Genomic DNA, 15866 nt, shown 5'->3' with positions numbered 1-15866 from the left:
TGGAGCTCAATGGCGGGGCCGTGACTCACCAACCCGCAGTAACGCGGTTGTGTCTGAGCGCACAGTCTGCTTGGGAGCAGCGTGGTTCTACAGGGAAACAGGGCTGTGTGTCCAAGAGGTCTCATCAGAAACAGGAGTGAGGAGAGCTGGCAACCCATGTGTTTCCTAGCACAGGCAGCTTGCCTGATGGTCAAGATGGGACAACTCAGCCCAAGTCCTTGATGCCCTGAACATGCTTATCTCCCTCCTCTGTGCGTCCTGGCATTGGCTCTTCCCCGGCACAGGGCACACTTGTGCTGAAGCCAGTCTGCTGGGCTGTGCCATCAGCTCTCTGGTCATTGGTTATGAAAGCCCGACAAAGAGGAAGGGGGGAAAGGGTGTGAAGGTCAGAGCAGCGCTGTTCCCCAAAGCCTTCTCTCCACCACATGTAACAAACAAAACTCAATTCTGCAGGCGACAGGGGAGCAGGACTTAATGCTGTCCTTAATGAACATATCCTTAATGCTAAGCACTGAGGCTTGTATCGGCAGTAGCGTGGCCAGCAGGGACAGGGAAGTGATCTTCCCCCTGTGCTCGGCACTTGTGAGGCCGCACCTCAATTACTGTGTTCAGTTTTGGGCCCCTCACTACAAAAAGGACATTGAATTACTCGAGCATTGTGGCATTGCTGGAGAACAACGGACATGTTGTGAGCGATCCAGACCGAGGGGCCTCACTGTAACAGCAAGCTGCAGCTGTGTTCAAGGACATAAACAAGGCCGAGATGGCCTGAGAAACTACATTCCTGGCCAAGAGATAAAGATGTTGGAATGTCGAAAACAGGGGGTCTACCTGGGGGGAGAGCAGCGCATGGACACCACACCGGGACCAATCATAGAGGGCAGAAGGGCGAGTGAACAAGTAGCTTTAGCCTATTAACAAGAAGATAGCGCTGCGTGAAGCTTCTGATAGTGTATAAATTGATGTGTATCCTGTAATAAAGTGGCATCAACTTGATCAAATTGGTCGTATAAGTTGTGTCCGGGACTTCCACGTCAGCAGAGCGTGTCCAGAGAAGGGCAACGAAGCTGGTGAAGGGTCTGGAGCACATGTCGTACGAGGAGCGGCTGAGGGAACTGGGGTTGTTTAGTCTGGAGAAGAGGAGGCTGAGGGGAGACCTCATCACCCTCTACAACTCCCTGAAAGAAGGTTGCAGAGAACTGGGGATGAGTCTCTTTAACCAAGTCATAGACAATAGGACAAGAGGGAATGGCCTCAAGTTGCACCAGGGAAGGTTTAGACTAGATATTAGGAAGTATTTCTTTCCAGAAGGGGTTGTTGGGCGTTGGAATGGGCTGCCAGGGAGGTGGTGGAGTTCCCATCCCTGGAGGTGTTTAAGAGTAGAGTCGACATAGCGCTTAGGAATATGATGTAGTTGGGAACTGTCAGTGCTAGGTTAACGGTTGGACTGGATGATCTTCAAGGTCTTTTCCAATCTAGATGATTCTGTGATTCTGAGGCTGGCTGTACTGGGACATGAAATGATGCCCAGAAATTTATCCAGGTGCTGTAACACACACACATCTCTACTGTTAGTTCCTGGACATGATTCGGGAATGAAAGCTGGCCAGAAACCATTCTGCAGAAGTTTGCATTAGGTCCCCAGTCCTGGAGATGGAGAGAGTTTAACAGACTGGAGTGAAGCAGTTGACTTCAGTCCTGGGCCTGTTGAATTTGCTAACATACACTTTCCCTTTGCTTCACTGGGAGTCCTGCTGAAAACCCTTGGCCAGAGGTGCTCCAAGTGCATCCCAGCTCCCTTCTGTCCACCTGCAGCAGGAGGCAGAGTTGCTGGGAACAAAGGATTTTCTCCTTGAAAGAAGATGTCATGCTATAACCTCTTCCTTTACTGCAGGGGGTTTCCTCGCCTCCACTTCTGGTGCCTCTGTGAAGCTCCAGTCTAGCCGCTGTTCGAGCCAGCTGGGCCGCGCTCTGGAGCAGGTCTCTTCCTCCCTGAGCTCGTCTCTGAACACCGTCAGTGCCTCCTCACTGTTCTCTGTCAAGCCCCGCAGCAGCACCATCCCTGCAGGACAGGAGCAGCTCTTGTAGATGAAGTTCTCTCCGGTGTACGTGGGGGACTTTGAGAGCCGTATGCTCTGCAGGTAGGAAGCATCCAGGCACTTTTCAACTCGTGCTACTGCTGGGTAGTTGTGGTATTGCCTGTGATTGGGGTGGGTGGGAGTGCAGACCTGGGGACAGCCAGCCCCAGTGAGGCAGCAGAAACAACCAACATACAGGAGCAAAGGCAAATTATCATCCAGCCTTGGTAGAAGCAGGTATGGAGACACTGGGACAAGACACTGTATGAAATACTAAGCTTCCGGAGGGTTCCAAAATCTGGAACGAGAGATCCAGAAAGGCTGTCAAGGGGCCAGCTAGTCCCTAGCTATGCTTTCTTATCAGACAAGCATGGCCACCTTATCTACCTAGAAACCTGTGTGCTGCAGTCAGTCTCTGTGTTTCTGCCATTTCACCTCCACTGCCTCTGGTGGGGAGTGCAGTTCTGTTTGATTTGCTGATCGGTGCTTGCATGGAGAGAGGATGCAACACTGTGCTGCACAAGGAGATAAACAAGCAGCTGGCTGGCTGGAAATGTTAGTCTGGCTAATACTGGTCCCTTTCTTTCTAGTATTCCTAACCTGAGGCCAAATCAGAAGGGCCCGGAGGTGGCTGTGAAGGGGAGAAGCCTGATGTCACTTTGCCACTTTGAGCTGGAAGACTCTGACTACATCACTGCAAAAAGGCGTGTACCAGAGTTGCAGGGACCAAAGGGGGCAACGTTAGATCTCAACACAAGAGTGATTGAGTTTGAGGCAATTGGAGTGCGTGGCAGGCACAGCAGGTAAGTGTGTGGACATGGCTTCTCCTGATGACCGTCTCCTGGTCACCCTTCTTAACCAGAGACCTCTCCAGCTGCTCTTCCAAGCCTCAGGGCACATTTGTGCCTTGTCTCTGATCTGCTGACCCTTGGCCATGAGTCTGTTTTGGACCTGGCACAAGGTGGTCACTGAAGTCCAACTGGCCCATTTTTTGTTCTCTTTGTCCCTTTCTTCAATAAGGTATGGGTCAGTCTGGGACGACCACGTAACCCCAGCTTGTGCAATAGGGCCAGTACAACCTTCGTCCCTTTGAAGAGCATCCTTGGGACATTCTTGCTCTTTTGAGATACCAGTCAGACATGGTCAATGAAGGCTGCAACCACAACCAAGAGTACCATCTTCCAAAGGAGTCTGACTGGACTTGATTTTACCATTTTCGCTTGATCTTATCGTTTTAGCATGCAAGACTTTGGCTATATCCTTGCGAATTTCTTTGTCAATAGACGTTAATCTGTAGCCACCCAGGAAACAGACAGGGCCCTTATAAAGCAGATGAAATGTTTGTGCTCCCAATCTTGTTCCACTGTACCAAATAACTCCTTCCGGGTAGTGTCGAGGACGGGCAGTGCCTGATGTCTGCTGCAGGACAGAGTCACTAATGTCCCAGCACCACCTTAGTAGTCCTTTTTGCTTTGTGTTCCCAGGACCTTCATGGTTATGAACCCATCCAGTTCCACGTATTCCTTCCAGTGGACTTGCCAAGACCCTGAAGCCCCACCAGAACAGGTGGCCGCCTTCTGCCACACAGAGAGAGGTCGCATCCAGCCAGGGAAGCAAGCAGAGGTGGGTGCAGAAATTCAGGCTTTGGATCTTCTAGTTTTGGTGACAAAAGCATGTTTGGGGGTATTACCCCTGTGACCCCTGAGCCAGCAGCTCTAAGTGGGCAAGGTCTCCTCTCTTCCCTGTGTTCCTTTAGCGAGAAAGCCCACCATGCGCGGTCGGTGCAGGGCCAAAAACAACAAAGCACAGAAGCAGCACTGCAGGCAGCATTTGAGCCCGTCATGGGGGACAGCAACAGGCTTAGGCGACTAGCTGTGTTTTGCAGGATCACCTGTCAGAAAGCAGATGCTCTTTTCTTGTAAACTGCAGCCATGATTTGTGCTCAGACGTGATCGTGAGTTCAAGCGGTATAAGCAGTCACCAACTCATTTGCTGATCCATCATGGATGTCCCTGTGCCCACTCCCAGCCTGCCAGGGTGTAAGGAGAACACATTAGCTCCAGGCAGCTTTGCTGTGTCTTAAAAGATGCTGAATTTTGGCTTGCCACAGAGTGCAAGAAAGCATCCTGCATCAGTTACTGTGGCTCACCTGAGAAGTGGTAATTCCTTAAATCTCTGTAGTTTGTTTGGTTTTGATCACATACCCAGAAATTACCCACAAAAATTACAAAGAGGCAGTTTGGTGGCACCCACGCTGTGCTGCTGTCACGGGAGCTGGACGACTCCTCTTGGCAAAGAGGATGTTACTTACCCTTGTCATATAGATCAGAGAGACTGGGGGTCTCCAGGAGTGCCCTCCTTTGTGTCTGGGACAGAAGCGGGGTCTCGACCCGGTGGTGCCCTGTAGCACGTGGACAGGGCAGTAAGGTCAGCGTTAGCTCAGGGTTTGATGCCTTGTTGTTGTATCCTCTGGCATTTCATTGCATGGGATCATCGTACCCTAAGCAGGGCTGACCAGGGCTTGCTCCATAGTGGAAGGCCCTGGAAAGGCAGAGTGCTGCTCCTGCTTTCTCCCAGGCCTGGGGCCTCACCAGGGCCATTGCACAGCTGCTCTCCCATAGAGCAGGCAACGTGTGGCCAGGAAAGCCAAGAGATGGCAAATGGAGCAAAAAGGGTCTTCTCTCGCCAGGTTTCCCATTACAGTCTTCTTCACACCAACGCTAGAAGGAGAGGCGGTCTTCAGCCTCAAGTGCGATGTCAAGAGGAAGACCCAGCCCCTCTCCTTGAATATCAAGGCCACCGGCTATAGCGTGCACACGTCTGTCAGGTGTGAGGACAGCGACGGCTGTGTCACGGAGCTCAGTGCACAGGAGATCAACGTCATTGATTTCAAGGAGGTGAGCAGCACTGCTTCCCTGAACCATTTGCCCCACAAAGGCCTGCAACGTTGGGCCTGAACCAGGAGCTTCACAGAGATGTTTGAACACAAGGGAATGTTTTTCTTCATTTATGGGTCTCTGGAGGGAGGGAGATTGATCTTTCATACAGGTCATTAGCTGAATATGAAAAATGCAGGAGCACATTAGGGAGGAGCACTTGCTGGGCCAGCTGACACTTTGCATGTGCTCTAACCCCCAGTCCTCACTGCTTTTCCCTGCAGGTACAGCTGAACAAGAATGTCCAGCATCTCTTTAGCATCCACAATAACAGCAAGTTCAGCTTCACCTTCTCGTGGGAACTGAGTGGCCCCGCAGCCTGTAAGCAGGTCCTTACTGTCACCCCTCAGACAGTCTTGCAGGCGAAGGGGAAAGCAGAGACCCAGCTGGCTTTTCACCCACAGAGGATGTGCTCTTTAAAAGACGTAGAGCTGACGCTTCAGGTGAGGCACGAGGGTTTAATACGGGACCTTCACCTCCTACGCAGCAGCTTGGCAGCAGGAGCCCAGAGCTAGGGGTGAGCTCTGTCACTGAAGAGCCTGAACAAGGCAAAGAGGCTCCTGTTGCAGAAATAAAGAGCCTGACAGCTTCTGAATGGAGTATTTTAATAAGTGCTTACCCAGGATGACTTTGGGCAGCACTTTTGTGGCAGGGCATATCCCCCAGGCCCCCTCTGCCCCTAATCTGGGGGGGTCCTAGATGTGTGTGGAGATGGAGCTGTTTCTCCTTGCCAGGCCTCTGCTGCGCTGGTCCCACCGTGCAGAAAGGTCCTGCCAGCATGTGGCCGCACAGCTCAGCATGTGGCTGCACAAAGCAGGGCCACGACTCTCCAAAAACCCATTCCCTCTTGGACCAAGCCTTCTACCTTCTATTGCCATTCTGGAGTCTTTTGGCACTTGCTTTTCCTTATTGTCAGTGCAGCCAGCTGCCCCCCATCCTCTTCCTCGGTGTTTGCAGTTGTAGTTCCCATCTCTTCAGTGGGCTTATGCTGTCTTTCTCCTCGCCAGATCAACAAGGGTTTACCTGCGTGTTCCTGGCCACTGTGGTAGTGCCCACTGTCCACTTCTCCACTACCAGACTCAACTTTGGAACCTGCTTCATCTACTATGCTGGAATGGCACCTTCCCATCAGAGCCTCATCATCACGAACCAGCCAGATAAGGATGTGAGGTAGGCCTTCTCCACACACTCCTTCGGCCCTTGCTTAGCATGTGCCTGCTCCATGTCTTCATGAGCACTGTGGGTGACATCCTGAGGACGCAGGGAGAGGAGACAGGAGAGCCCTAAGTAGCCCTGATGTTGCACACACAGCCTTGTGACACCTCTGCTCCTCTCAGCTGTGCTTTCTGCCAGTCTGAGCTGCTTGTTCACCAGCACCTCACACCTCCATGTGGACTTCCCAGGGTACGTCCTACGCCCAGGAGGGACAGTGGCGGTGCCCATCACTTTCTATCCCAGAGAGATTGCGTCTTACCATGAGCTCATCCCTTTTGAAATCAACGGTCTTTGCCAGCAAACTATTGAGGTCCGAGGAAGGGGCACGGAAATGAAGGTGAGATGAAATCCAAATCTTAAAACCCCAGGTGGCACAGGCCGCGGGCACAGCTTTCTCGCTCGTTTTCCTCGTCTCTTCCCCAGCCTACCATGTTTTAGTTTTCTGCCACAAGGGTGTCAGAAAACCTTTTCTCCTTCTTTCCTTTTGCTTTATATTAATTTCTCCTGCCTTAGGTTGACGTTGTGGTGTTTTGCTGATTAGGGATATCAATTAAACTCAGACACCAGAGTGAAAAGAGCAGGCATATTTTACTAGAAATAACTAAATAATATAACAGAATAATACAGAAAACATACAGTAAGAAAAGACAGAATAGTGCATTTAAACAAATAGGAAAATACAGGGTAATGCATGAAATCATTACTACCTGAGAGAGAGAATAGTGATTAAGAAAGATCCATCACCACTTGCACCCGTTCCCACCATCCAGACCTGCAGGCGCTGGGCAGCCCCGGGTGCAGCGAGGATTTGTTGAGCCTGTCCCGGCGAGTGGGAAATCCTACGCAGTGCGTCCACCCATAGGTGAGGGACCCAAAGTCACTGTGAGCGGGTCCAGCCTTATATACCTAAAAATCAGCAAGCCAGAATAGCTGGCACCTTTGTTTTAAGTGGAAATATCTGGTTTAAATTTCACATTAGGTTCCCCCCAGAGCCTGGCCAGGGCTCAAGGAAGAAACTAAGGGAATTTCTCTGCTTATCGGATCGGATTATGCACAAGGTCTCACATCAGGCCTCGAGGACAGGCACCTGCCTCCATGACTCTGTTATTCTATTCATATACAAAGGAAGGGAAAGATACATCCAAGATAGCTCCATCCTCCATGCATATTTCATTAATGATTACATACTGAGTTAACAGTTTTGGTTCAGGGCCTGTTGCTCAGGCTTCAACACTTCCACCCTTTATATCAGAATAGGTGGTTTGTTATAACTTAGTATAATACCTGTTAGCACAATGGTTATAAAATATACAGGATTCATCTATAGGTCAACTCTGGCTTGGGCCTATGGTCCAAGCCTTAGCACTTCATGTGGAACCACAAGGAAAGGTGGTGAAGCTGGGAGCCCTCTCCATCGGACAGATGGTGAAGAAGATTGTCACCATAGCCAACAACAGTGCTGCTCCTCTCACTTTTAAGCTCAGTCTCAAGTCAACCATGCCAGAGCTGCAGGAAGGCCCCTTTCTTCACTGGAGAGCGCTTTGCTGTGCCTCCAGGGATGCCTGCAGGTAGCTGTGAGCTGCTCTGGGGGGAGCTAGTAGCTAATTACAGTTGTGTGCTGTCCTGTCCTCCCTGCTGGGCAGTGTGAGTGCCTCATCTGAGCCAGGTGTCAGGACTCCCCTCATAGCCAGAAGTGAGAAGAAGGTACCATTCCTCACCTGTTTCAGACACATATGTTAGGATGTATTAGGTATGGAAATGTAATCTTTAAAGACCAAGAGTTATGGCTCTCCTGGAGCTCAAGTGAAATTACTTTGGAAGACGTAGTCCAGCTCACCGTGGCTGGATGCACACATCACAGGAAAATTCCTTTGGTAGCTGAGGATGTGTACCTGGGAATGAGTAGGACTGGGGCAATGTTGATGGGAACAGAACAGGAATGGGAAGACTCTATGGAGGATTCACAGCTCGGTTGCCCGATGAAGTAGTCTCCACTCATTTCTTTGGGCAGGTTCTCTGCTTGAAGCCCACCAATGAACTAAGCCTGAAGCCCAAAGGAGAGACCTGTAAAGTGGAAGTGATCTTCTCCCCAAAGTGCTGCATCCAGCCGTTCACCGAAGAAGTGATGTTGGAGTGCAGTGGCCTGGTGCGTTCCCTCTTCATGGTGTGGGGCTCCTGCCAGGGCACCCACGTGAGCTTGGACCAGGAACACCTCAGCTTCGGAGTGGTGGTGCAGCAGAGCTACACATCCTGGCACCTCACCATGCAGAACACGGGCGACATAGGAGTCAAGTAATGCAAAGCCCTGTCCTCTCTGGTGGCCGAGAGCTTGGGTGAGGGTTGGATGGAGCTGTAGCTTGCCCAGAGAGTTGTCGTCTGCTTTTCCATTCCAGTGGGGAGTTGTGCAGCCAAGGCTGTGCAGTCAGGCCCTGGAACTTAGCAAGGGGTACAACCAAAAGCTTGTTTACGGATGGGTGCAGCTGAGTCCTGCCCAACCTGAAGCCTTAGTGCCAGGTGGCTCAGCACCCTGCCTGAGATGCTGTGGAAAAGCCCACAAGAGAATTAGAAATGGCACGTTGTGTTCGCAGCCTCCCGGTTGTTAATCGTTCCTTTCTGTCCTTGTGCTTTCCTTGGCAAGGTTTAAGTGGGACATCAAGAGCTTCAAGCCAGATTTCTGCATCAGCCCCACAAAGGGTTACATCTTCCCAGGAATGGACGTTCCCTTCGTTGTGACCTTCTGCCCCTCTAAGCTGAGCTGTGCTATCCAGTGCGAGGGCCTGCAGTGCTTCATCGAGGGCAGTGAGCCGCTCCAGCTTACGCTGGCAGGATGCTGCATGGAGACCCCTGTGTCCAAAGAGGTAACTGGAACAGAGACAGGACAGGTGCCCCCTTACCCCACCATTTGCACCACATCTCTCCCAGGGCAGGAACTAGAGGAATCTTACAGGCATAGAGTCACTCCTGCCTGTCATCCTGCCTGGGTGTCCTAGAGAGCTGAGAAAACCCCTGGGCAGGGTTCCCAAAATCTGTGAGCCCTGTAGTTGCCTTCCTCACCTATTAAAGGTGCTGTTCCTCCAGCGAGTACCTCAGCTGTCCTGGCTCTGCCCTGCAGCACCTTTGCCGTGGGGACACCCTGCAGGGCTTTTCTGAGACCCCCCCCACGTCCCCCAGAGCCACCCATCTATAGCCACAATATGGCACCGGCACCCACATTTTTCCTCCCTGTCGGGGCGGGGGAGGGCATTCAGCACTAGGAGCGGACAAGGCATCTGCATCCAGCTCCTGGGGAACAGGGATGCCACGTGAAGGACTCCTGGCCCTTACAGGCCTTGCAGGAGCATGCAGCTGGGAGGTGTTGGCTCTTGCTCCCAAGAGAGAATCAGGAACTGCTCGTCAGCCTGCCCACGAAGGGACTGCGCGGCTGCAGGACTTGTCCTTGCACAGGAGAGAGATCCTTCCAGGGCTTTCAGTTTTCTTTCTCCCCTCCTAGGGAGGCAGCAGCCCCCTTCACCCAGCATGCAAAAGACTCATTCCTCTTCCTTCTCTAAGAACCAACAATTTGATTTACGCCAAGATCTATGCTCAAATGGAAATTTGGTATACGACAAGGAAAAGCCTCTCCCTGTGCATAAAGCTAGTCAGAGTGGAAAGGGTTCCTCGCTGTGACCAAGCAGCCTCTGTGCTCCTCTGTTGCAGACGCTGACTTTCACGTGTGCCATGCGCGAGAAGCACAGTCAGACCATCCTCCTGTCCAACCCGAACAATAAGGACTTGCACTGTGCAAGGCGTCATTGAGGGGCAACACTGGAAGGGGCCTGAATTTTTCCACAAGCCCTACACGATCACTTACGAACCCCTAACCATGAGCTCTGAGAACAAGAAGCATCAGGTATGTGAGCTGTGCCAGCACGCTGACCCTCAGAGCATGACCCTCATTGCTTTGGGCAGGAGGTTGGACGAGATGACCTTCAGAGGTCCCCTATGAACAGAAATTATCCTGAGATCCTATGTTGGAAACTGGATTTCTTGGTGGCTAGAGGCCAGGTGTAAGGGAAGTTCAGGTGGGAGGTCTGGACTGACCACTAAACGTACTGGAGCAGCTAACCTAAAAAGCCAGGCTGTCTGATGGTCCAGGAAATGAAGTTTGTTTTGTGCAGCTCCTGGTCGTTGCCTGTGCAGCCCAGGGGGGCTCAGAGACCCCTGTGCTCAGCCCTATGGGCTGCACAGGCTCCCCACGCCCTGGGCATGACCACTTCTGCCTGCACTGCCCTGCTGGGGCCCTTTTGCAGCACACAGGGAACTAGAGGGGAGAAGCTGCCTTGCCATTTCTCAGTGCCCCCCCCGGCCATGAGCAGCCAGGTGGGAAATGACACTGAGATCTCTCTTGACATCTCCTTCAGGAGCTTTGGAAAGAGCCCTTCCTGCAGGTCTGGGACTGGGCAGATGGGGGTGACTGGCCCCTCTGGTCGCATGGGCAGACCAGGGGCAAGCTCTTAAATCAAGGGGGTCAGTGCAGAAGGGCTCTGGGGTGCTGGAGCTGCTGGGGTCCTTGTCCCACTCCAGCTGACCTTCTCCCACACCAGAATTTAGGCCTGAGTGGAGGCTGGAGACTTGTGGGCACAATCTCCAGGGTGCTCAGCAGATCCGTGCCCTGTGGGGTTGGACATGCTCAGCATCTCTTTAACATACAGCCCTGCATGAAGAGTCCCACAGTTTTCAGCTGCTCTGGAGGCAGAGGAGATGCCCCAGGGTAGGTGGCTGTGACCCACTGGCACCCCAGATGAGGACTGGATATGAACTTTCCATGGCTCACCCTGGCTGGTGGGACCCTGCCGTGCCAGCTGACAGGCAGTAATGCTGGGGCAGTCGAGCTTAGCAGGGACTGCCACCCCCTTAGCACAGCTGTCCCTGCACGAGCACAGGGCTGGCAGCTGATGTGCCCAGGGAAAGGGGTGTTAGGATGGTCAGAGCAGCTCTGCTGCAGGGCCGCTGTGAGCTTGCTCTGCCCAGACATGCTGCCCGTGTCCTGTCACTGCGCCAGCCCCAGTGGGTACGACGATGCCATCTCCACCGGCGAAAGACACGGGGCTGCGGTCACAGGTCTGCCAGCTGGACCTGCCCAAAGCTGCTCAGGTGGCAGCCTGAGACATGGGACTGTCCAGGTGTGCTGAAGAGCCAGTAACTGGTCCAGGCAGAGAGCAGGCGAGCTCACTTACCCTATTTCTTGTCTCTAGGACTCCCTCTATTTCCCATTGCCAGATGGGACAGGCTTGTACTATCTCCTGCAAGGGACTGCTGAGACCCCAAAGTGTTCAGGGACCATTTCCAGCAGGTGCCATGTAGGACTTCCTACACTGAGCTCATCCCTGTCTCCAACTGGCTGAACAGGCCACACAGTGGTGACTCTAGCCCAGGAAGTCTCATCCCATCAGCAATCCCTGCAGTGGTGCAAGGAAGAGCTTCCCACTGCCTGGAAGCTCCTTCCTGCAAGCTTTTCACTCTCCTTGGCTATTTCTGCCTGTAGGTGTCTGGGATCACACTGGCCATGTTCTGCCTACGCAGACCCGTCCTGGAGGGCTTTCCTCCCAGGCAGATGAGAGCTGGCTCCCTCGGGGGCATTGAGGAAGAGAGGGGCTGGGTTGTACCCCACCATGAGGGGTGTCCTGTGGGAGTCCTTCCTGTTGACCTTCACTGCATTCTTCTCACCCACAGGTTCCTCGTGGTGGTAGACATGCTCAAACCAGAAAACCTGGAAAGCAGTTCTGTGCTGCAGGGGCTGGAATACATTGATGTGCCAGGCTCTGCCAAGAAGGACTACAAGCTCACCTTCCTCTCCTACAAGGAAGCAGTCTTTAACGCAATGGTAAGTGTGGACATGGGGCTGTGGGGCCTTCCAAGGAGCTGTTGACTTCCTGAGAAGCTACACGCCTGCTCTCATACCTCCCCGTGCTCACTGGTGGGACTGTAGGTGTCCTGGGTGGGTACTGAACAGCAGGCATCTCTCCACACCCCCCACTCACCTGTCAGTCTCTGTGAGGGTCCCACCGGGGGCTGCTAAGCACAGGTGGACCAGGACACTGGTGAGCTGGAATCAATGGGCAGTCGGGAGAGTATCAAGTAGAAATACCTCACACGCTTTCCCCAGCCTCGCACTCTTCCTCGGTGGCTGCTTACAGCCGTTCTTGGAAGCAGGGTGCTGAGCTTGGTGCTCTTGAGGCTGGCTTCAGCACAGCTGGTATATTTTTATGTGCAGAATGACCAGCGCTGCCCTTTTTCTCCGATTCAGGTGACCTTCCTCAACAAGGTGACCAAGGAGTACTTGTTCTACATGGTGACTTTCAAGGCCACTGCTTCAGGACCCATCAGCACTCTTGAAGTGACCGGTGCTGTTGGGCAGAGAGTGTCTGCCACCGTCAAGGTGGACAACCCTCTGCCTGTCCCGGTGACGTTTGCTGTACGTTGCAAAGTGCCCGACATCAGTGTTCCCCCACATTTCACTGTTCCTGCGCAGTCGGAGGTAGGAGCAAAGCTCATGCAGTGTGCTCTCCTCTCCTGCAGCCTTTCTGGGAGTGGGTGGTCCTGAGGGGTGACGCCCTGCATGAACCATCTGGGGCTTCTTCCCAAGGGTGACAGCTCCCACCTACTAATAATCTGGAGGGGAAGCAGAGTGTAAGAAGATGCCTAGTGGGAATCGCCCTGCGCTGGTGGAGTCTGCCATGCTACCCCTTCTGAGATGTTTCCATCAGGCCTCACAGGGCGGGTCCTTGTGCCACAGGCTCTGTATTTAGTGTGGGTATTTTCAGTTTAGAGTGGCTGCAGGGCATGCCTCACCCCACTGGCAGGGAGTTTGCAGCCTCGATCGATAGGTGTTTTTTGCCCTGGGGGAGTAGAGGGGCATTTTAGGGTGGGAAGCTTCTGGGATAGTGCTGGAGGGCTCTGAGCTGTTGGGGACGGTCCCCCGAGTGAACTGTCCCCCAGATGTAGCAAGGCTCTGTCCCAGAGAGAGGGACCTGGAGCAAGGGAGGGTGCTGGGCTGCCTTCCAGCACTGCTGGAGCACACCAGGGACCGATTTCCCCTGTTGCAGGCCCTGCTTTCCCCATCTCTGCCTGACTCAGTGGCTTCTCCTTTGGTTCCTCCCAGGATGATCTTGTCTTTGAGTATCAGCCTGTGAAAGTGGGTGAGAGCACCGGGTGCCTGGTGCTCCGGAGCAGCAGCTTGGGCTCTTTCTATTACAATCTGCACCTGAAAGCCACCATGAGTGGGCCGGAGAAGCCCCTCTACTTCTGCACCACACTGGGCTCTAGTCAGACCATGACCACCAAAATAATGAATTACGCCCAGCAGAAGACCAACTACCACTCCAGGTGACCCCAGCCTGCCCTGGGCCCTTGCTGGGAGGCAGCTTGTCTGGCCAGCATCAGCCCTCTCTGTCAAGGGATCCTACCCCTCTAGCTTGGCCTGGCTGAGCTGGGGTGGCCACATGAGCCTGCGGGTCTCCCCACCAATGCTGGGCTTGTCCCCAGCCGGCCTGTCTTCACTTGCAGATGTTCTCTGCTGCCCTTTCTGGAGCTGCTCTTGCAGGTTCCGTGGCCCATGCAAGACTTCCCCGTTACTGCCAGGGCTGGGGTTTAAGGTCCTCCAGAACTTGGGTGCAGGGTTGTCCCTGCTGGGCACGTTTGGACACTCCTGATGGCCATTCCTCACTGGCAAGTGGTGGGGGGGACAGGCGCAGTGACAGGCAAGGGACAGGGACCCTAGACAATGTGACGGTGGGGACCTTCTGTTTCTTCCTGAGGTGCTGGATCTGCTTTTGTGACCCGCCCCCTCCATGGTCTCTTCTCTCCCCTGTGCAGACCAACTGCGCCGGCTTCCTGACGGAGAAAACCATCGGCGTGTCCCCTGCCAACCCGGGAGGCTCGGAGGTGAGCATGGATGTGACCTTCGAGCCCTGCCAGCTGGGTGAAGCCAGGGCCACACTGCAGCTCTCCTCCCTGCTTGGTGGGGAATACAGCATCCCCCTCTTGGGCCTGGCCCTCCCCCCAAGTCCCAGGGCCCCTCCCCCATCCAGGCTGATGACAGCACCTCCATCCCCTTCAAGAACATCTTCCTGCAGCCCATGGCCTTCCAGTACCGGGTGGAGCACCTGGCCTTCACCCTCAGGGCCCCCGAGAGCTTGCGCTCCAAGCAGACCACCTCCCTCTCCATCTCCTTCGAGGGTGGCCTGACCCCTGGCACAGCCCCCGTCACCCGCAAGATGGTGGTGTCCTGCACTGGGGCAGGGGGTGTCTCCTGGGTCTACTACCTCCGGGGCCTTCCCCCTCACAGGTGAGCTGTGCCCCCCCAGGAGCCCCTTGGGCTCAAGGCCGCAGCTGTTGGGGCGTGACCTGAGGGCGCAGTTACTGCTACAGCGGTTGCTCTGGACTAACCCCCTTCCCTTTGCAATAACCACGCTAGTTTTGGACTAAACCGCTGGTTTTGGACTAAACCTGCTTGCTTTGGAGTAAACCCAGAGCAGACCAGGGTGCGGGGCCGGTGGCGCCGGGGCTGGGGCAAGTGCAGGAGTCCTCCACACTGCGCAGGGGTGCTCTGCAGCATGGCGGAGGGGTCCAGTGGTGGCTGAGCGGGAGGCAGCGGTCGGGTGCTGAAATACGAGCTCTGCAGGGGGTGGAAGGCGGTGGCCTACAAGGCTGAGGAGATGGATGGGGGTGGCGGGAGCCGGCCCGTGCTGCTCGGCTCACACTGCTGGCTCACACTGAGCCTGCTGTCAGCCAGCGCCCCTGCATCCCTTTCTGCAGGGATGCTCTCCAGCCACTCCTCTCCCCATTATGCTTGTGCCTGACATAGTGCCCTCCCAAGTGCAGAAGCCGGTATTTTCATTTCTTAAATTTCATCCCATTAATGATTGCCCAGTGCTCCAATCTATCTAGATCCCTCTGCAAGGCCTCCTGTCCTTCAAGAGAGTCATCAGCACCTCCCAGTTTGGTATCACTGGCAAACTTGCCAGTGGTACATTCAACTCCTCCAGTGAGATCATTGATAAAATACTGAACAGAGCTGGCCCTAGGACTGAATCCTGAGGAACGCCGATGGTGGCTTGTCTCCAACCAGATGTAGCCTCAGTCACTACAAGGCTTTGAGCTCTGCCCTTCAGCCAGTTCTTCACCCAGTGCACCATCAACCTGCTCATCCCACAGTCGGACAACTTGTCCAGAAGGATGCTATGAGGGACACTATCAAAAACCTTTACTAGAATCCAGAAGAACTACATCCACTGCCATCCCTTCACCACTAGGTGGGTGAAATGTCAAAACTTAGAAACTTTCTCAAGTCTCAAAAACATCTAAGAAGGAAATACAAAAAAAATTCTGAGATAAGAATCCACATTAGTATATTTGTGATAAGCTTTCTTCCCAGTCCTCCTGAGTTCAGTGTAACACAGTGAAGCCGGTAATATAGAAGGGGTTTTTTAACATGATGGCTAAGGATTTCAAAGTAAAACATATTTTTAACACATACAGTTAAATTAGAGAACATTTGCCAAATGACTTGTATGTGATCCTTTAAAGCGACTCGAGTTGCTGGATGATGCTGGCATCACCCCTGTGAAATCAGAGTTTCTGCTGTCACAAGCGTGAT

At 53.5% G+C, this 15866-nt stretch overlaps 1 protein-coding gene across 1 annotated transcript; it reads left to right on the top strand.

Annotated features, from left to right (window-relative positions):
* The first annotated feature begins 2051 nt into the window (after window positions 1–2051).
* On the top strand, window positions 2052–12078 carry LOC141918942 (hydrocephalus-inducing protein homolog). The gene is made up of 12 exons (XM_074813909.1): window positions 2052–2141; window positions 2669–2881; window positions 3563–3772; window positions 3835–3996; window positions 4768–4975; window positions 5239–5457; window positions 5931–6184; window positions 6368–6566; window positions 8241–8521; window positions 8868–9087; window positions 9926–10118; window positions 11942–12078. Exons 1-11 carry the CDS (start codon window positions 2089–2091, stop codon window positions 10022–10024), a joined length of 2118 nt encoding a protein of 705 aa, XP_074670010.1. The 5' UTR covers window positions 2052–2088; the 3' UTR covers window positions 10025–10118; window positions 11942–12078.
* Window positions 12079–15866: the final 3788 nt, after the last annotated feature.

The sequence above is a fragment of the Strix aluco genome, unplaced genomic scaffold (genome assembly GCF_031877795.1).
Source record: "Strix aluco isolate bStrAlu1 unplaced genomic scaffold, bStrAlu1.hap1 HAP1_SCAFFOLD_37, whole genome shotgun sequence".
NCBI classification, from domain to species: Eukaryota; Metazoa; Chordata; class Aves; order Strigiformes; family Strigidae; genus Strix; species Strix aluco.
This window is presented reverse-complemented; position numbering and strand designations above follow the sequence as displayed.

Excerpts from the sequence above, each read along its gene's own strand:
- LOC141918942 (XM_074813909.1), top strand. The coding sequence starts at position 2,089 with ATGAAGTTCTCTCCGGTGTACGTGGGGGACTTTGAGAGCCGTATGCTC. Across the intron at positions 2,882-3,562 it reads GTGCGTGGCAGGCACAGCAG|GACCTTCATGGTTATGAACC; the intron begins GTAAGTGTGTGG and ends TTGTGTTCCCAG. Across the intron at positions 8,522-8,867 it reads ACGGGCGACATAGGAGTCAA|GTTTAAGTGGGACATCAAGA; the intron begins GTAATGCAAAGC and ends TTCCTTGGCAAG.